This window comes from Canis aureus, chromosome 9 (assembly GCF_053574225.1).
Source record: "Canis aureus isolate CA01 chromosome 9, VMU_Caureus_v.1.0, whole genome shotgun sequence".
NCBI lineage: Eukaryota > Metazoa > Chordata > Mammalia > Carnivora > Canidae > Canis > Canis aureus.
In genome coordinates this window covers 39,690,700-39,712,455 of record NC_135619.1, presented here as the reverse complement: position 1 = coordinate 39,712,455, position 21,756 = coordinate 39,690,700, and the positions used below count along the sequence as shown (strand labels likewise).

Genomic DNA, 21,756 nt, shown 5'->3' with positions numbered 1-21,756 from the left:
CCTGCACTCACCACCACAGGAATCCTCTCACGATATAATCCTGGTCACCTTGCCCCACGATCTAAACCTTCAATAGCCTCTCGCGGCCAGTGAGTTGAGTTCAAATTTCCCAGGTGGGTTTCAGGCCTTCTGGAAGCTACCCCAAGCTTCCTGTTACCTTTCTTTTCTGGGCACTCTTCGTTCCTGGAGAAACTAGACTGGCTGCTCTTCCTGGAGTAAGCCTTTGCTCTTCCCCACACACTGACCGTGTCTTACTCAATCCCTAGGACATTCTCTTTGTCTATTGTCTAACTACTTATGTTTATGATAAGACACACTTGAGAAATGTCTCTTCCATGAAAATATACTACCCTTGGTTCCCCTTCTAGACCAAACTATCTCTCTCTCCTTGGTTCTCTTACAACCCTTAGCCTGCCCCCCAGTGTCAACTCTTCCACACATAGCCTCCAATGGCCTTAGACTTCCCAGGCAGCATGATGCCTTGAACAAAGTAGGCACTCATTAAATATTTGCAGAATGACTCAATCAACTATTTGAATACTTAGAACTTTCAAACATTTTTTCCCCCATTTCCATCTGGATAACTGACATAGGGCAGACAGAGTTCAGTTTGCCATTAAAAGATGAGCAATTACAATGGAGCAGTATGAAAATACATGTTATTTTTTAGATCTTTCAAGACATGTAGAGGTTTTTAGGATTAAGTACATAAACACTGATGACATGTCAGCAAATAGTAATATACTTTAAAACAAATCTAGCTTTCAGCAGGCTTAATTGGCAGGGGAACCAAATTGAAAGTTCCCAGAGAATTTGCCTTTTTAGATGAGGGGATCTCCAAACCATCCCTCACATAGAAAAATCTTATATTCTGAAGCATCTGAGGTTTGGTTATTTTTGTCATTAGCTTGGCTAGAAGTTTACCAATTTTATTGAACTTTTTAAAGAATCAGCTTTTTATTTGGTGGATTTTCTCTATTGTTTTCCTAATTTCAATTTTACTGATTTATGCTTTAATCTTATTTTTTCTGCTTACTTTAAGCTTCTCTCCTTTATCTAATTTCCTTAAAGATGAAAACTTAGATACTGATTTTAGGTCCTTCCTTTTTAATGTATGCATTTAATGCTATAAACTTTCCTCTGAGTACTGCCTTTGCTGCATCCCAAAATTTTGATAAAATGTACTTTTATTTTCATTTGGTTTGAAACATTTATTTTTTCTTGAGTCTTCTTTTATCTGTGTGTTATTTCAAATGTGTTGTTTAATCTCTAAATATTTGGGGGGCTTTCCAGCTATCTTTCTGTGATTCACGTGTACTTTAATTCCACTGTGGTCTGAAAAGAAACGTTTTATGATTCTATTTCTTTACGACTTCTATTCTTTTAAATTTGTTAAGGCTTATATCATGGGCCAGAATATGGTCTATACTGATAAATATTCCTTGCGAGCTTGAGAACAATGCGTATTCTGCTATTGTTAGGTGAGGTAGTCTATAAATGTCAATTTAATCAAACTGTGATATCCTTACAGATTTTCTGCCTGCTGGACCTATCAGCTACTGAGATATTGAAGTCTCCAACTGTAACAAAAGATTTGTCTATATATCCTCACAGTTCTATCAGTTTTTGCCTCACGTATTTTGACTCTCTATTGTTAGGTGCCTACATGTTAAGGATTATTAGGTCTTCTTGAAAAACGGGCCCCTTTATCATTACATAATGCCTCTTCAATCTGAAGTCAGCCTTGTCTATTGATTAGTGTTAGCATGGTATACCCTTCTCAAACCAAGTATTTGGTTTTATGTCCCTTAACAAGATGTGAACATATTGGGGTCTTCATATCTCCTGATCAACATTCTTTCCTGTTCTTTCAACAACAAGTGGCCCACTGAGAATCAGTCCATCAAATATCCTGCACTAAAAGCATAAGACAGATCAGAGTTGACTGCGGACATGTCCCTGTGCTGGAGAGGGACCAAAAAGTAATATCAATTCTTATATGTGAACTATGTTCTCATTTGGGACTAAGATTAATAGCATAAAGTCAATTAAAGTCTTATTGATTATATATTCTATTTTTTCTAAATTTGAGAACCCAATAGAATTGCTCATACATGTTAAAGTGAAAATTATATCCAAGAGTATGTCCTATACCATTCTAAAGGAAAGAATGTTCTTACCTCACCTTCTCCAGAAGAGAAGGCAGGATTTCCTTACTGACATGGAGGCTACCACTCCAGGAGAGGTAGTGCTATTTTACCAATCATCTGTAGAGTGCAAATCAAGAAGATAGGTACCCTATGTATTGTGTGATGATGCTCAAGCCAACAACAAAGATAGTCCAAATAAAAGACAAACCAATCCAGTCTGGCTAAATCTGAGTAAGAGCCTTCTTTAACTCCTCCCATTTGGAACACTAGTAAATTGGTTTTATCTTAGAATTGTGAAAATCAAAATAAATTTAATGCATAATAACTTACAAGATTATTAACATATTAACTTTGAACATTTCTCACATTTTTTAAAATTAGAAAATCAAAAAGCAACTGGGATAATAGCTTCTATTCCCTATGTAGGTTAAGAGACAACACTGTGCCACTTCTCACCCCTATTAACAACAGGGTTGTAAAAGACAAAAATTTAGCTTCAAGATTTAAGGGTACTGCTCACAATATGGCATTACCTTTCAGTGTTTTCATGTTATTGCAGAGGCAAAACTTTAAACAAACTTTATTAGGTATCTCAGCTTTAGAAATAAAAATATTCCTTCTATGCTATCTAAAACGTAGCCAAAATTTAAACCACACTAAAAAGTTGCAATTCTATAGGGGGGTCTCATTTGACCTGCAGAGTTATTTATCACAATATTAATGAAATGTATCTGTCTCCTCTTAGTATAATCAGTTTTTAACATAGGAACAAGATTAAACATAGTTTTTAAAATGTTTTCTTACCTTGACATTGATAACCCTGTTTCCCGAATACTCCCCTGTTCAAGACAACAGAGAAAAAAGTCATCATCAGTCTATTTCAGCCACAGTCCTCCTGTAGTCATAGTACTTAAGGAAAACAAATGCATGCCATCCTTTGCTCCTTTATGAAAAGCATAATTTCAGAGAAGAAGCAAAGATGAGGTGCTTTCTGAGCCCTTGTTACCACAAAGACAGAGGAAGTCACCTGATGACCAGAATGCTCCAGTGATATACACAGGTGGATATTTGCGATCCTCATTCCACCCACCTCCCTCTATGGCAAACCCCATGTCCTCATCTGGTCTTATGGGTCTTATGACTGAGCCTCAGCCTGAAGGATCACTCCACCTTTGACATTTGCACTCACATACTCATAAAGATCCACAGGTTGTGAAGTAAACAGCTGAGCCTACAGAAGCTGCCTGGCCTGAGGCTCCCTCCCTCTTCTTTGTGCCCCCATCAGACCTTAGAGTTCAACAAGGGGTGAGGCACAGAAGTGCTGCCACAAGATGCCCGTCAGGCCCACAGCTGTCATCTTGGTCTCTCCCCTAGGATATTCTCTGGGCAGTGATGACATTATCCCCATTCTCATTTAACACAGACCATAGTTTATTAAGCCTGGAGATGTGCCAGGAACCAAGCCACATTGCTGACATATAGCATCTCATTTAATCCTCGCAAAAGCCATGCGAGGTAGCAGGCATAACAGGAAGGCTCACAGCACAGACTCTGAAACCAAACGGCCTAGGCATGATTTGGGACACATCATTAATTCCTTTGAACCATAGTTTCTTCATCTATGAAGGGCAGTTAATGACCACAGTACCTACTTCATAGGGTTGTCATGAAGATAGAAAGAGGTGATAATGTAAAATGCTTAGAATGGCACCTAGCATTTTAAGATCTATATAAAAATTCATAATGTAAGCAAAAAAATTATCTTTATTTTACAAATAAGGAAATATTGATGGATTATATACCTTATCTAGGTTCACACATTTAGTTGGTGATGAGACTGAATGCCAGAGTATATACTCTTAACCATATATATGTAACATACATTAATATTATATTGTGTGTGTGTGCCTGTGTATACGGGTGTGTGTGTGAGAGTGAGAAAGAAAGAGAGAATGTGCAAGTGAAGGCTAGTTGAGTGGGAGTTAATGTTTTCTTGGTGGAAAAAAATTTAGTGAAATTATCAAAAAAAGTTTCCACTGAGAACGTTAGTTGAGGTCCCAGGTTGTCACCACAAATGCCCACAAGGGTAGGCAAGTCACAGAAAGGAGGGAGGCAGAATGATGTGACATGAAATGAAGAGTGGCAGATCTTTCAGGTCAGGAAAACCACAAGGAGAGAGGTGGACAACACCTAACTAGAGAATACAGATCCCACAAGAGTGGAAAATGGGCTCAAAGTGGCCAACACTTTTGATTTGTTCAATTATCACAGCAGGAACTGTTTCTTTCTGAAGACTAGAATTGTGATGGCACATTTGTAGGCATCATATCAACAGCTAGTTTAAGGTCTTTGGTTTAGACAAGACTCTATTCTTAATGTAAAATGCCAGAAACACTAACCCTGGACTCTGACTGCTAAAAGGTAGCAGGTACTTTTAAACCAAAGTAATCTCACACATACACACACACACACACACACACACACACACAACCAAACCACAAACTCATGATTGATAACTTAAAAAAATTTACTTTGAACCAAGTGCTTTTGACTTAAACAAAATGACTAAAGTTTGCAACAAAAACAAGGATTTCCTTTTATGCTATAGATACTCATATGTCTTTTCTCCTTCAGAGATGGGCATGTATGTGTACATTTTTGGATGTGTGTAAGGGATCGTTTCCTTCTTCCCTTTCCAAATAAATGTGTTTAATGTTGGCTCTAAATGATGATAGCAATTAACAAATTTATTTTACAGTATAGATTTGCCACTGAGGCTTAAGCTTCAGTCACACGTATAGTAAGATATTGCCCCAATTTATCTAGAATTTCTCAACTGTTAATTATTGCAATTCCTTAATACCAAGGATTATAGTATGCAATCACTATAAGTTATTACCTTTGGCCACATACACTGTATGCTCACTGTACTTACAATAATTAATTTCTGTAACCTATCACATAAGTCATACTTTTTTTAAAGCAATACTGTTGTTTTTTTCTCTCTTACTCAGTGGCTGATTATCCAATTTATTATCTATATATTGATTGATTAGTCTCCCTAATTAGTGCCTCTTAACCAGTTAATGATTCATTAGCACCTTTCCCCAAATGATTGGAAGAAGAAATAACATCTAAAACTTGGATCTGTAAATTTAGATTCTTTTTTATTGGGAATTAAAATTGCTGGATCAATATATTAGAATAAAAAGCAAAAATCAGATCCTAAAACAATTCTTCATAATCATGCTTCCTATGAAACTACACACAACCAGAGGAGGTCTTGATTATAGAAAGAAGCTCCTAGGAAGAGAGAAGCCAGGGAACCTCATACCAGATAAACTCCCTGCAGTGAGAGCAGTAGGTGGGCTGCCTCAGGTACGTGGCCATAAACTTGTGTCCATTGATCTGGTGGACTCGCCTTCGCATAGCCCTTTGGCGCTTCCTGGTAAAATGTTTGAAGATTCGGTCTCTCTGGAGAGTGGCTGTACATTAAAAGAGAGGAAAAAAGATTAATGTGCAAATGAATCTAGCTGTATCTAATGTATAAGAAAGCATAATAGCTCAAATACTCTCCACATTGTTTCTTCTTTATTGAAGATACAAAATACCCCAGAACATCATCATGCTTCCTAGGGACCTTAGGACTCTTAATTTGTAAGGGTCAGACCTAAATGAACTCTGAGATTACCGACTGCTTAATTATACCTGGCTATCTTGGACCAGTGGCTCTGGCACAGACCATAGGTTCCCCAGGGTTCTAATGTTCCAGTATGAGATATCAACCTGGTCTTCTAGCTCCTATCCAGCTGTGTGGGGCCTCGGGGCCATTGACTGGCTATAAATACCAGTAGGTAACACAGATTTCTCATTATTCACCTTTCATTCTGCCATCCTCACAAATAGAAGGAGGGAACAGCAGCAGCACAATGAGGGTACTGGCCCAAAGCATCAGTCCCCAACACCATGTCCGGAATGGGCAGAAATTAACCCGGACTTGGGGCAAAGTTCCTTTTCCAACTTCACATTTTTAGAAGTAGTGGCTCCTAGTTTGAAGAATCAAAACTGCGCCCCATCTAAAAACAGTAAATTATTTCTTCCACATAATTATACTAGAACTTTTGCAATGTGTGCAGAGATTTGTGATTAATAAAAGATTGCTTCTTCAATAAAGCTTTTCAATTAATCACTTCAATGCAAAGAAAACTTAAGGAGTAACACAAAAATAATCTGCTAATAAATTTCAAAACCTGGAAGAAATAGATTTCTGTGAAAACACAAATGGCCCAAACTAACTGAATAAGAGCTACATAAACCAAACAGGTGGATTTATTCAGAAAAAAAATTGGTAAGATTTTCTATGGACTGCCTCTTGAAAATCAGCCAGGCCCAGATGGTTTCATGGGTAAATTATTTGCAGCCTTTAAAAACAAGATGATATTAACATTTAAACCTGTTTCAGAATAGAGAAGCAAAGAAGCGCCCTGTTTTTTGAAGGGAACTATGTGATACAATTCTAGGACTAAAAGATATGATGGATATATCTGAAGATATATCAGAAAAAATAAATCGGGGGTTAGTAATCATTTTTCATGTCATGGACTCCTTAGCCTAGTGAAACTTACAGATCCCTTCTCAGAGTAAAGCTTTATAATCTTAAATAAATACACACACACACACACACACACACACACATATGATTACAAAGCAAATCAAGTAGCAAAACAATAAATTTTTAAGTGACATATATTAATACATATGCTTTTTTAAAGAAATTAAATATTGTGCACCTGGGTGGTTCAGTTGGTTAAATGTCTGCCTTTGGCTCAGGTCATTATCTCAGGATTCTGGGATCAAGCCCTGCATTGGGCTTTCTGCTCAGTGGGGAGTGTGCTTCTCCCATTATCTCTTTGCTCCACCCCCCTTTCTCCCTCAAATAAATAAATAAAATCTTCAAAAATAAAAAAAGAAATAAAATACTTAGTGCTGCACCTGGTCATGATTTTTTTAAAGATTTATTTATTCATTCATTCATTCATTCATTCATTCATTCATTCATTCATGATAGACATAGAGAGAGAGAGAGAGAGAGAGAGAGGCAGAGACACAAGCAGAGGGAGAAGCAGGCTCCATGCCAGGAGCCCGACGCGGAACTCGATCCCGGGACTCCAGGATCACGCCCTGGGCCAAAGGCAGGCACCAAACGGTTAAGCCACCCAGGGATCCCCAAAACCATAGATATTTAAAAACCGTCCAAAAATTCTAATGAGGGAAGACTTGTCCTGCATGATAAAACAAAGTTACAGTGACTAAAACAGCATGCTATCACCTCAAGAAAAGTCCAAAACTAGGAATCAATTTTTCTTAAAGAGAACATAGTTCAAATTAATGGGAAATGAGAGATTATGAATAGCGTTTAGACAACTAGTTAGCCTTTTAGAAAATATCTTTATCTCACTCCTTATACCAAAATAACCTCAGGTAAATGTTAAGGAGGAAGTTATGGAAAAATAAGGGAAAAAATATATACTCCTAGGATGGGATAAGGGTAACAATACTCTAAAGCCATAGAAGACTCACAAACCTGCAATTTAAGGAATTTATTTTTTTAATGTTTGTAGATTTTTTAAAATATTGTATTTATTTTTCATGAGAAACACAGGCAGAGACAGAAGCAGAGGTAGAAGCAGGCTCCATGCAGGGAGCCCGATGTGGGACTCAATCCTGGGACCCCGAGATCACTCCCTGAACTGAAGGCAGACGCTCAACCACTAAGCCACGCAGGTACCCCCAATTTAAGGAATTTAAAGTTCTATTTGGCAAAAAACACAGAAACCAGTGTGTTAAACCAGAAAGTTAAACACAACAAACGGGGGGGAAAGGGATTTGCAAAATATGACAAAGGGTTACTATTTATAATATGTAGAAATTAATAATAAAAAGGGATGAACAAACTAGTAAAAATGGGGCAGAGGAGGTGAACAGGCAATTTATAAAACTATAAATGCAGACAGACAATAAACATACCAGATGTCCAATCCTATCAAAGACGGACATATAAAAATCAGGAGGTAAATGACATTTTACTTAAATTGGTAGATGTTTATAAGGATTGCTAATGTGCCTATGCTTACAAGGGAATGGGGAAATAGGCACCTCCCCTCTGCTGGTAGTTTAACTGGGCTCCAGTCCTGCTCTGCCACCTTCTGGCTGTGTCTACCCTGCAAAGCCTCAGTCTTCCCATCCATAAAACCAGGTAACGCTTTTTTTCTCATAGGTTTTTCCAAAGACTGAAAGAGGTATTGCAATGAAAGCGTTCAGCACAGAACGGAGCCCATGGTAGCATTTAACACATGCAGCTATTTCAAGAATATATATATTTTGAGACCAATTGTCAAAGCTGTAAATGTACATTTTTTTAAATTCAGCAATTCAACTTCTAGGATTGTTTTTTCTATAAAAATGCTAGGGAGAATATATGGTATAGAGATATCAATTGCTACTTTCTGCTTAACAGTAAAAATTAGGGTTTACATCAGAAACCTCAAGGAATGAAATGCAGAAATAGAGAAAATGAATTTGGTTAAGACACCAATACTTTCAGAGGCTCTGGCACAGTTAAAATTCTACCTGCTTCAGTTCTTATTTTGGGATGTGTATGTGTAAAACCTTTGGCAATTAGCCTAATTATTTTCATTCTCAGGTTTCCCATCTGTCTCAAGAAGATACTTATATCACTGTTCTCAGTTCTATGGGGATAGCATCATAATCAATATTCCTGAATTTCTTAAAATCCTGGATAAGGATCACACATGAACATAAGTCACTCTCTTATACAGCTCTCTTCTGCATTATTTCCAGAAGCCATTTAGTAATAACAAAAAGATCAGATTTTAATTTTCCTTTGCTGGGCAGATGATAAAATTTGGCCTAATGATCACATTATATCTAGCATATGTTATCACCAGCCTGAGACCTAGCTCAATACTAGCCAGTGCAAAATCTGTATTGAATTACTAAACACTTATCACATCTAGATGCAAATTAAATTTCCCCAGGGGTCTAATTATCAAGAATTTACTTTTTTAAACCCTTAATACTATGAAGAGTGGTTAAAAGGTCAGCTCACTTGTATTTTTAATATTTCTTGAATTGAATCCTGCCCCCCCCCCCGCCCGCCCCCAACAGCTCTTGCCATAGTAATAACAGGACCGATGAATTTTCCAGGTGATTCCTTCTAGCCTGAAGGATTTAGGAAGAAACTACTTGCAGCTATCCACTGTGGTGGTCATCCCTTAATGCCTTCGCTCCTGCCTTCCACCCCTCCTGGAATGCTCTATCCTCTTTTTCTCCCCTCTGACTAGTTAAATTAGACTTATCCTATCTGTCTCAGAACCTAAGTGGCATCCCCCAAATCCTAAATCAAGGTGAAATGCCTCTCTCCTTCTTCCCAAAGCAATCTGGGACTGCACCTCAATCTTTTCCTAATCTCATAGCACTGGGAACGAGTTCACCTCTATATCCCAGATGTCTCAGAAGCCCCTCCTATGTGGTCCATTTTAACTAAACTTTCCTCTTCCCTCTTCTGTATTCTTTTGCTCAGGGGCCTCTTTTTGTTTAAAAAGCACAAAAACACACTCATACACACCTGGGAATTTGAAAGATGTTTGGTTAAGAAAACAGGGACTAGGGGTACCATGGCTTCAAATGACTTTCACTGTCACATTCTCTTGATAAGTACCCCAGACAGGAAAAAAGAGCTCTCAGATTGCACTCTGCCCAGGTACAGACTTGACCTGCACTTTATAATCAGAGCACACAGGGAGGGGGTTTCCTCGCTGTTTGCACTGTCTCTTTTTTCCTTAGGACTCAGTTTCCTTAGGACTGAGTTAAAAGCACTTAAAAAAAAAAAGAAGACTATTTAATCCTTTTGTACCTTAAACCAACCCAAGCTTGGAGAAATTTTCCAGATCACATGTGCTTTGTTTTGTTTTGTTTTTTTTCAAACACGTTAGGCAACCTTAACGTGCTTTGCAGCCAAAACTTGCATCACAACTTCTGTTTTCCTCCTGAGATGCTCAGTGTCTTTAAGTAAATAGGAAGCTGGCTCAGTGCCTAGCAGGGAAATTCACATTCCAGGCTCAGAGGTGGGCAGGCCTGGAGACCTGCTCTGTCTCACCAGAGTGAGTTTTGACAAGCCATCCCATCCATGGAGTGGAGAATAATTAGGCCAAATACAACAAACATGAACTCTTTTGAAATAAAATTCTATTTCATAAAATCTGATTGTCATCCCACACACTCTTTAGAACTTTTGAAGGCACAAATGACTGGGAGCCACGAAACCACTCCAAGGTTCATTTTCACTGCCAAAAGTCCTACTGGACTGCATGTGGTGAACCTGAGGCCTTGTGGGAGAGGGGCATCTCTCTGAAGTCTCTGTAAAGCTGCCTTAACTTTATCTCAAAACAGTAAGTGCTTCATCCTCTTTAGTCTTTCGTTCTATCTACCTGAAGCTAAGGTTTTCTATTCCAGCTGTAGAAACCAGTGATTTTAAAGTACTACTGAAAGCAGAGATCATGTCTCCTAATTTTCAAATGATTGCAACCAAATTAAATAGGAGACTGAAAGTCTACGGCATGGCACCTTTTAATATTCAGAATTAAGTAGGTATTTCCAGAATATAAAAGGCATAAAGGGAATAACTTTGATTCGGTGTAAAAATAAGAGTCAACTTTGTTAAGCTGAATTTGCTTCACAGCCAGGGCACAGCAGTTTACAAAGATCCATGGCGTGTCTGCAAGGGGCCAAGCTGAGGAAGCTGTATGGCCTTTCTATGCAACAGGCTGGACTGGGTGGTAGTTGAGGATGCAGGATCTGGAGCCTGGGCAGGAATTCTGCTTCCTGCCTTCCAAGCTAGGTGATCCTGGGCAAACTGTTGACTCTCCTATGTCTCCATTTCCTCCTTTGTAGAACAGGAAGCACAAGAGAACCTTCCTCAAAGGGCCACCTTAATGACTCCTTGAGTTAATAAGTGTAATATAATTAGAAAAGCACCTGACAGGTAGCAAGTGTTACATAATTGTGAAAGCTCTTCCTCCATACTACCATGGAGATCAAAGAACAGAAAGGATTTAATTTAATCACCTAATTGCCTAGAAATCAATACTTAGGGAACCATTCCCTTAAACACCGTGCCCAAGGTGTTTGACCTAACCAGCTAGTGTCAGAACTACCACTAGAAATCCTCCACTCTTGGTGTTATCCCAGGGCCTCATGGGTAACCTCACACTACTGTGTCCTTTATGAACATCAGGTCTCCTGGAATCCCTGGAAAGTAATACATTTTCTGGGGAGGAAACAGAAGCTAACAGGAAGGTTAAGTGAGGTCAAGCAGCTACTGATAAAAGTGGGGTCGCCAGACTCTGTTTACTATTGTGGAACATGGAGCAATGCTCTCCCACGTCTTTTTTTCCTTCTTCCTGAGATATTTGTTTTATCGTTTGTGTGCATGGGAGGGAAGAACTGGGAGAAAAACAAACAGGAAGACCTTAGAGCTAAGCAAGCTACTAGTCAAGAAAAAAAAAAAAAAACCCAGAAAGTATTATGTTGTTTATCTCTCCAAAATATATACTGAAAGGTAACAAGATAAGGTCGCGAGAGAATCTTGCTTAATATCCTCAAACACACTGAATAGGCAACCATCTGATCACAAAACTCTGTGCACGAAGAATGATGCAGAAGAATTTAACATTAGATGATTCCTGTCTGAGACAATAAGGATATAAACAAAGAGAGATTAGGACATGGGTTACGCAAATACAGAACTCAATGAGTCTTTACGATAAGTACACACCACCAGTGGGTGAGAGCATTTAGAGGGTGTTGAGTGAAGAGAGAATCACAGCAGTTGTGTATCTAGTCCTCTGATGAATTAAGAATGACTTTATAAAGGGACTGAGCTTAGCAGTTGTTTGGAAAAGAGGAAGGAGAATTTGAGACACAGGACAGAGAGAAGGTTCCAGGACTTTATGCCAGCACCAGTGACAAAGGCTACAAAAAAAAGGTGTTAGCATTTTAAAAATTGCATGCAAAAGCCCCCAAATAACACTGAGTAGTACAGAATCTTCTGTTTTTGAAAAGTGCATACCACATGACTCATAGCTATTTTTAAATTCACAGAGAGTGATTAGACTCCGTGCATTAGGAGACCTGACTCTACAGGTACCATGCACAGGTGTTTATCAGGGTTTGGCTCCCTCTGAGGAAGCTCAGCCTGCATAAACACCTTCCATCATGCATCCTGTGGATGGCTATCATTGGCAAGAGGAAGAGAGAAAAATCATTTGTTCCTAGACTGCCTCTCTTGAGTGGCCCTCATGGCTCACAGCACTGTAAAAGCTGAGCACATTCTTACCCATCATCCCAGACTCCTCTGTCAGCAGAAAGGTGATCAGAACTAAGCTCCTAGATGTGCCCAAAGCTTCATCAAGAGCAAGGGGGAAGGCCTTTCACTCCACTGTCACAAGGAGAGGGCACTGTCTCCCATCATATCTTCACCCTCTTCACCTCTGTTAAACAGGAGTACCACCAAAGTACAAACTCTCCCCTTTCCAATACTTGGAGAGAAGTACCTCAGCTCCAATAGCATCTGTCTCCTCTCACTCTACAATTTCCTCCAAAATCCTCTTCACCAGCTCTCTTCTCCCACCCAAGCTTTAAACTTGTATGTGTCCCAACACTCTTTGCACGCCATTCTGGTCTTTCTGGATGCTCATTCATCTCCTCAGAGACCTCCTATGTTCTCTTGATTTCTAACAATTGCCTATGTACTGAAGGCTCCCAAATCAACAGTTCTAGTTCTGGCTTCTAAGTACACATGAAAAGATACTAAACATTTCTAAGTAGCTTCTCAGCAGCTCTCCAAGATATCCGCAAATAACCTTAAATTGACATTTGTAGGCTGAGCCCTCTTCCCTGCCTCTTCAACCCACTCTTTCTTAGATAATAGTATTGCTATCCTTGGAATCACCCAGAAAAAAACTAAAGATGTTTTCAGATCCTTTTTCTCCACCCACAACCAATCAACTGTCAAGTTCTACTAAACCTATTATGATCTGACTAGATCTGTCCCTCCCATATTCACTGGAGATAGATAGTTCATGCTACCTTCTTCTTCTCATCTAGACTGTGTATTAGTTTCCCAACTAGGCTCTCTGCATAAGGTTGCTCCCCTCTGTAATCCTTCCAGTTATGCATATGAAATACAGGAGGGATCATGTCATACCCTGCAGGGAGGCAGCTCCCCTGCTATAGTCTACGTAAATCTCCTGAATGAAAATTACAGTAGTTGTCCTAGTTGGACCATAGTATGGTAAGGGGGTGGATTTTCCCCCAAAGGATTGTGTTCTCACTGTCCAATATCTGAGAGAAAGTCAAATCTTCAGGCAACAAAATGACTTTCAGTGGGACCTTAGTTAGGTGGGAGACAGACTCTTTCCCTTTGGTCCTCACTCTCTGGCGTCTGGACTTGAGACCCCAGGAATAATCTGTCTAGAAAGTTTTACAGAGACAGACTGAGGTAGGCTAAGAGTAAGCCCAGTCATGAAGGTACACAGATGGGTTCAACATCCCTTGTAAGGGAAGTCATCTAGTGCATATTATTCTACATATACTTCAGTTTCTGCCAGTAAGCCTGGTTTACATGCTCCAAGTAGACCTGAGCTCTGCCTTGAAGAGTGCATTAAAGAGGCTACCATGGTAGACAGAGGGCCTAGTGAAAAGTGAGAATCCCTAGAGAAACGTGAATCCTGGGACATAAGACCTGGGGATACAAAGTCTAGCCACTTCTCCCAGGTGGTAGTCCTCCGTGTTGTCAACCTGGGAGGCCAAGGAGTCCTTTCATCAAGAAGCAAGCAGATCTTACACTCCTCTATTAAATCTGTTCAGTAGACACCAATGTCAACAACCCTGACCCAAATCCAGGAAACCATCACATCTCCTCTTCCCTTTCATCCTACCACATGACTGGGCTTCTTCAGTGATCTCAAGGAATTGATGAAACATCCTCAAGGGGCAGAAAAACTGGAATAGTTATTCTCCAGCTGCCATCTGTCATTGGTTGATGGCTGTTTCAGGGGCAGGGGGCATTAATTCTTTAGAATTTCCAGCTTTTCTTTGTGCCCTGAGAAGAAATATGGAGGACATCCACAGTGTCTGTCCTAGAATGAATTTATACTTACTCTGGTCCTGCTTTCTTATTTATAGTTTGGTGCCATAAATACTTCTAAAAAGGTACTCTAAAATTCTTTGCAGAATAAAGTATAAATAGAAAATTCTATAATAATAATTTTCAACTATTATTGTGCCTACTCCTTCATGCATACATAATTTAATGACAGAAATTCCCTCTTGCTCCCTATTATCAAATGCAAGAATCCTGCAATTCCTTTCTGCAAAAATGGTATGAATTCCTACCCCGTTGCTGTGATTCTGGAAATACTTCATTTCCTTCACTCACATTGATTTCATCCATAAACAGAATTCTAATGGCCACTTCTTCATTCTTCAGTTTTTAAAATGAAAGTTAAACATTACTGAGTGGTTCATCACCACCAGGTTTCATCAGATTTGGATTGGATTATACAGAGGTAGGTCCTCATTATGCCTCTCACTGTTCTCCTATCTGGAAAATACCTCAAAAATGGCATTACCTTCAACTCCAAGCTTAAATTAGATTAAGTATCTTGGTTGTATGTGCTTTAAAATATAACCATTTTCCAATTATCTGGCGATTTTTCTTTTATCCTTCATTACTAAATTTAACTGGGGAACAAATGTTTCACCCATGGTATTTCCTGTTCCTCTAAGGACCTTTTTTGAGCTTAATGTAAGAAGACAATGAAGCCATAATGTGCAAAGAGCAATATGTGAAATGTATCTTTTTGCTCTTTTGTTGCTTTTGTAAGATAATATATGATCACTATAGAAAATGCAAATAGTACAGAAAACTATAAAGAAAAAACTTTCTCTTAAAAATCATCTTAGGGATCCCTGGGTGGCGCAGCGGTTTGGCGCCTGCCTTTGGCCCAGGGCGCGATCCTGGAGACCCGGGATCGAATCCCACGTCGGGCTCCCGGTGCATGGAGCCTGCTTCTCCCTCTGCCTGTGTCTCTGCCTCTCTCTCTCTCTCTGTGACTATCATGAATAAATAAATAAAATCTTAAAAAAAAAAAAAAATCATCTTAAATCTCATTGTACAAAAAAAATCATTAAGTATTCTGGTGACCATGCCAAATATACACACCATTTAGGCATACAATAAGTGGGATGCCTGGGTGGTTCAGTGGTTGAGTGTCTGCCTTCGGCTCAGGGCGTCATCCCAGGGTCCTGGGATTGAGTCCTGCAGCGGGTTCCCCGCGGGGAGCCTGCTTCTCCCTCTGCCTATGTCTCTGCCTGTCTGTTTCTCTCATGAATAAATAAAATCTTAAAAAAAAAAAAGACACACAATAAGTGATGGCATACTCTATGTGCTATTTTGCCAATACTTTTCACCCAAAACATCGTCTCATATCTTTTTTTTTTTAATTTTATTTATTCATGAGAGCATGAGAGACACAGAGAGACAGGCAGAGGGAGAAGCAGGCTCCCCGCGGGGAACCCAATGCTCCTAGATGCCACACAAGCATAGCCTTCCCTACTATCAACATCACTCACTAGAATGGTACCTTTCTGAACAAGGATAAACCTATGATGATACATCACACAATCACCCAAAGTTTATAGTTTACCTTAGGGTTCGTGCTTTTTTTTTTTTTTTTTTTTAAGATTTATTTATTTGACAGAAAGCACAAGCAAGGGGAGCGACAGGCAGAGGCAGAGGAAGAAGCAAGCTCCCTGCCAAGCAAGTAGCCCGACGCGGGGCTCCATCCCAGGACCCTGGGATCATGACCTGAGCCAAAGGCAGATGCTTAACCAACTGAGCCACCTAGGCGCTCCTTAAGGTTCCACCCCCAATGTTGTATATTGAATGCAAACAGATATGTAATAACATATATACATCATTATAATATCATGCAGAGTATTTTCACTGTCCTAAGAATTGTCTGTGCTCTACCTGTTTGTCCCCCCACCCTCTTCTACCACCACCTGTGGTAACATGGATCCTTCTTTCTGTCTGTTAATTTATTTATAGTTTTCCTTTTCCAGAATGCCACATAGCTGGAATCAGACAGTATATAGCCTTCTCGGATTGGCTTCTTTCACTTAACAGCATTCATTTAAGGCTCTGCCATGAGCCTTAATCACATCATTCCATGGTGTGATAGCTCATTTCTTCCTAGCACTGAATAATATTCCACCATCTGGATGTACCACAGCTTATTTTTCCCTTCACCTACTGAAGGACACCTTGGCTGCTTCTAAGTTTTGGCAGTTATGGATAAAGCTGCTACAAATATCTGCATGCAGGTTGTAGTGTGGACATAAGCCGTTCATAATTTTTAAAAGTTACTATTTGTTTTTATAGCAATTAATACTAGAGTTATCATTTAGTCATCCTATATTATAAAAAGGAAAATGAACATGCCGACTGGCTTAAAAGTAAGCTGATAGTATTAGCATATCATCCCCATAAAAGTTGGGTTTCCTGGTTGAAACCTCTGTGATTTTCTCATTCACTTGAGGCTCAGGGACTGATTTCTCCACCCCCACCCCTGCCCTGCCTCTAAGCTCAGGTTGATCTTCCTTCCTCACACAAAAAAATTCTTACACAAACAACCTGTCCATCCAAAATCTTTTCCAGATAAACATGTGTTTCCTGCTGAGGACTAAAAAGAACCCTGCCCCATAGCTTGGCTTATTCCATTTCCCTTTCAATTTTTTCCCCCACTTTTCCACGAGTAGATTTCTGAGGTCTCTTCTAGGCTACCAACTTCTGATTTTATGATTTCAGAAAAACCTTGCAGGATATTAGCCATGAGGAATATGATGCCTCATCATTTCCTTCTCCAACTACATGGCTGGAATGAGAGCAATGCTGCCTCCCTCGTGCTGCTGACTCAACATGAGTTTTAAAACCATTGCACCACTGCTTGTTATAAGCAGCCTAATTCCAAACCTAGCGCCGAAGGTAAAACATCTATCACAAAACAAAATTTCCTGCAACATTAACACCAGGGCTGGGGCACCTGGGTGGTTCAGTGGTTGAGCATCTGCCTTTGGCTCAGGTGTGATCCCAGGGTCCTGGGATTGAGTCCTGCATCGGGTTCCCCACGGGGAGCCTGCTTCTCCCTCTGCCTATGTCTCTGCATCTCTCTGTGTGTCTCTCATAAATAAATAAAATCTTTATATAAATGTGTGTGTATATATATATTTAAAAAAAAAAAAAAAAGCATTAACACCAGGGCTTTGAACCTCACCCAGCATTTATGATAGTTAAAAAAAAAAAAAAAAAAAGGCAAGGAGACAGCTGCTTTAATCAAATGTCACTTATATGGTTACTTCCTGTCAGCAGCTGGCAATTTAGATTTTATATCTTGGCTATTAGGTTGGGTTTTCTGTTTGTTTGCTTTTTGACAATTACATTATGCCTTAAATTAAGAACAAGATAAAACTGAAAAGAGATGAAGAAATCAAACTTGGGGTTTTTTTTAAACAGTGTAAACAAAGACATGGTATTGACAGAGATAGAAATCTCTGATGAAAGTACATTTTTTGATTAGCAATGAATCTGTCCTTTATGATCCCTGTGCTACTAGAAAGAAAACATTCTACTAGTCGAGGACAAAGAAGGATTCTCTTTCCTAAAAATCCATTCAAAGGGTTCTTTCTTGACTACCATGAATAACCCAGCCTATATTGTGAGTAGGAGTTCATATTTTCCTAGGAAAACCAGAGATGTATGTAAAAATACTTCAAATGGTTGACTAAAGTATGACAAATGCCTCCAACCCTGGGGGTATTTAGTACCAACTCAACACACCACACCAACAGAAGTCTGCATATTCTAATTTGAATGCAGAGGCTTACCATAATCTAGTAAATGTACAGTTTAAACACAAAACAGCTCAACAAACTGCTAGGGCCCCCACAAAATATTAAAGAACAAAGCTCTCAACCCTCAGCTGTCATTAATTCACAAATCACTTTGGGACAAGGCGGCATTCTATTTCACTTTGGCCATTATATAGCAGGCCATCTTTTGCAATGATATTGTCTTCAGTCCCCATGTAGGCTCTAAGGACACTCAAAACTCTTCCTTCCTTCTCCTGCACACTCTTATTCAACCAACAGGTCTCCAACACTTATTAAGTGCCAGACATTGCAATGGGAATTAGGGGTACAATGGTGAACAGGGTATGGTAATGTCTTCAACTGAAAGTCTAATGTTGGAGAAAGATTATAAACAGCTGTTACTATGCATAGTACAAATTTCCATGGGAGAGTAGATGGGCAGGAGGAGTCTTACCCAGATGTGGGGAAATCAGAGATGGCCCCTCTTAAGAAGCAGAATAAAGCTATAACTTTCGGAACAAGTGAAGAAGAGGTGAGTTGGGAAAAATGTTGCAAGAAGAGGAAACCATATGTACCAATGTCCAGAGTTAAAACAATATACGGTTCAAGAAACTCCTAATATTCATCTCCTGACCTGGTCACTCTAACACCTAGAAGCTACCTTAACATCATCAAACCCTTACCAAAAGTCTACTATTTATCAGAGCCAGTAACACCACAGAAAAGGGGTAAGAGTGCTCCAAGAAGATTCTTGAATGCTATGCTGGGGTCCAGGGAGAAACTACTGGAACTCCCATTTGTTTGTTTCTCATACTCTTCAATTCTGTGATACTTCATAGTAATTATAATGTACACAGTACTACATATATATTACATTTATATGAAAGCATACATATATTTGGGGTGCATGCTCAACTATATTGTTTGTAGACCCCTGCATGATCAAAAAGTTTAGAGGCCACTGATCTAGATGGATTTACATTCTAATAGGAGAAACAAGCTACACAGAGATGAAAGGCACCAAGGCTAAGTGCTATCTATAAGTGTTAGGGGAAGAAAGGACAAGAAAAGATACCTGAGGGTTGGGGTTGTCAGGGAAAGCTCCATGGCAGAGATGGCATTTAATTTAGGTCTTGATGGTGGAATAGATATCAGACCAAATGAAGTAGAGAGGTTAGGAGAGGACATTCTATCTGAAAAGAATTCCATAGGCCCAGGTATATGGGTGTTGGGAAGCAACAAGAAAACCACTTTCTGGGGGATCTCTGGTGGCTCAGCGGTTTGGCGCCTGCCTTTGACTCAGGGCATGATCCTGGAGTCCCAGGATCAAGTCCCACATCGGGCTCCCTACATGGAGCCTGCTTCTCCCTCTGCCTGTGTTTCTGCCTTTCTCTGTGTTTTCTCATGAATAAATAAAATCTTAAAAAAAAGAAAAAAAGAAAACCACTTTCTCTAACACAAAGGGTTCCTACTGAGTAACAGGACAGATAGATGATGGGGACGCTGGAGTGGACAAAACATGGGCAGGAGAGTGGGCATCTCCAGTATCAGGCCAAGAAATCATACTTTATATTGCTAGAAGCAAGAACCCTGGTATAGTCACGAATTCCGTCTATGCCTAGTGGCGGGCCTTCTGTGGAAATGGAAAAAGCTGAGCTAAACGCAGTGAAGTTTTTTTCTAATTCTTAAGAGTCTATGTTAGTACTGAAAATAGGTTTTAAGAATGAGGGCAAAAGAAAGATATTTCAGAAAATTGAGATAGCTCACCACCAAATGCCTTCACTAAATAAGCTTTTAAAGTATTTACTAAAAAAAAAAGAATAAATAAGTAAAAATAAAAATAAAAATAAAAACAAAAAAAGAAACAAAAATAAAGTATTTACTCTTTTTTTTTTTAAGATTGTATTTATTTGAGAGAGAGAACATGAGCAGGAGTAGGGTGGGGTTTGGGGTGGGAGGGGCAGAGGGGAAAGAGAAGCAGAGTCCCTGCTGGGCAAGGAGTCGAGTATGGGGTTGGATGCCAGGCCCCTGGGATCATGATCTGAGCCAAAGGCTGACACTCAATAGACTGAGCCTACCCAGGCACCCCTTAAAACATATACTTTGAAGGGTAGGAAAATGATCCTCTAAGGAAGGTCTGAGCAACAGAAGAAAATGATGTGTAAAAAAAAAAAAAAAAAAAAGATAAACATTTAGGTAAATGTTTACATTTACCTAATGTAAATGTAAACAAACAATGAAATAAATAATCATATCTAGTTAATGGAGCTTCAAAAGAAAAATAAAGACATCTAAAATATCAACCAACTATATATAAACCAGGAGGAAGGTGAGTAGAGAGAAAGCATTCTAAGATCCTTATTTGCTCATTAGGATCTTAGACCAGTTTTCAAAGTGGTAGTACCATTTGCATTCCTACCAATAACATGAAAAGTTCCAGTGTTCCATGGTCTCATGAACATTTAGTGTAGTCAGTCTTTTCAATATTAGCCAACCTACTGGTATCCTATTGTGGTTTAAATTTGCATTTTTCTACTGCCTAAAAATGTTAAGCATGTTTTCATGTGCTTATTCACCATAAATATTTCTTTTTTTGAAAAAATATCTGTTCAAATACTTTGCCCATTTTTTTAAAGTTGTCTTCCATTTGTACCATAACTTTCTGATAACAGCTGTTCATTTTTGGAAAGAAGTTAGCAACTGTTGTTTACTATTAAGAAAAGAAACATATTCCTCTACTATTCATTCCATGGGATTCACCTGAAAACTCTCACCAAGACTGTGTCCAAACTGAAGAATACAAAGAAAGTTTCAGAAAGGTTATGGTTCATTTTTACCTTTTATATATACATACTGGTGGGGAAGGAGAGGTAGGTGTCAAGAAATAGCAACAGTTATGTTTTAAAATTCCATACATATAGTATTTTTCTGGCCAACAAGCATAGAAAACCATATTTTTGCCAAGCTTTTTATACCATCTTTAGCTGAGTAAGATAATCCAATTAAATTTCAATATTATAAAATTTTAATAAAATAATCCAAATTACTCTGATTCTACTTCATTTCCATTTATAATTCCTAGCACATACCACAGAGATGTTCTTTTCTGGCCTCTCTAGAGTGGGTCTTGGTTAACATCACTGTCAAGTTCTTTTTTAAGTGAAATACATTTGGTTTTAGCAAGTGCCATTACAATCAGTCAACTATGCCAAGATCCACAGGGACACATTATTCCAGGATTCCCCAAGGCTCTGAGACCATCAACAATGGGTGTGGCTGCTCACCTTCTTCATTTGATAGTAGTATCCTTAGCTGTTCTACAGATTAAAAAAAGTCCTGAAATCCACCTTTGATCACAAGATTAAAAACAGTGAATACAGGCATGCCTTCTACCTGTAAAGCATTTATCAACCGTCAGCATTTGCCCTTGAAAAACAGTGCAGACTCAGTTCTATAGGTTTCTATTTGAATTGTTGCCCAAAGCTTACAAATTAGTTCCCTAATGTGACATAGTAACTGAGGAAATGGGCGTAAAGAGCCTCAATGCTCTTTCTGGCCTTCGAAGTCTACTTTTTGTTTCCTATTTGTACTG

General features: G+C 39.1%; 1 protein-coding gene across 1 annotated transcript in view; it reads right to left on the bottom strand.

The window, feature by feature from the left end:
- PRKCH (protein kinase C eta) overlaps window positions 1-21,756 on the bottom strand; it is a 233,599-nt gene that overhangs the window by 110,837 nt on the left and 101,006 nt on the right. Inside the window, exons 3-4 of the mRNA XM_077909543.1 lie at window positions 5,485-5,635; window positions 2,955-2,989 (exon numbers count right to left, since the gene is read on the bottom strand). Coding sequence (XP_077765669.1) covers window positions 2,955-2,989; window positions 5,485-5,635 — 186 coding nt within the window. The remainder of the gene's footprint in view (window positions 1-2,954; window positions 2,990-5,484; window positions 5,636-21,756) is intronic.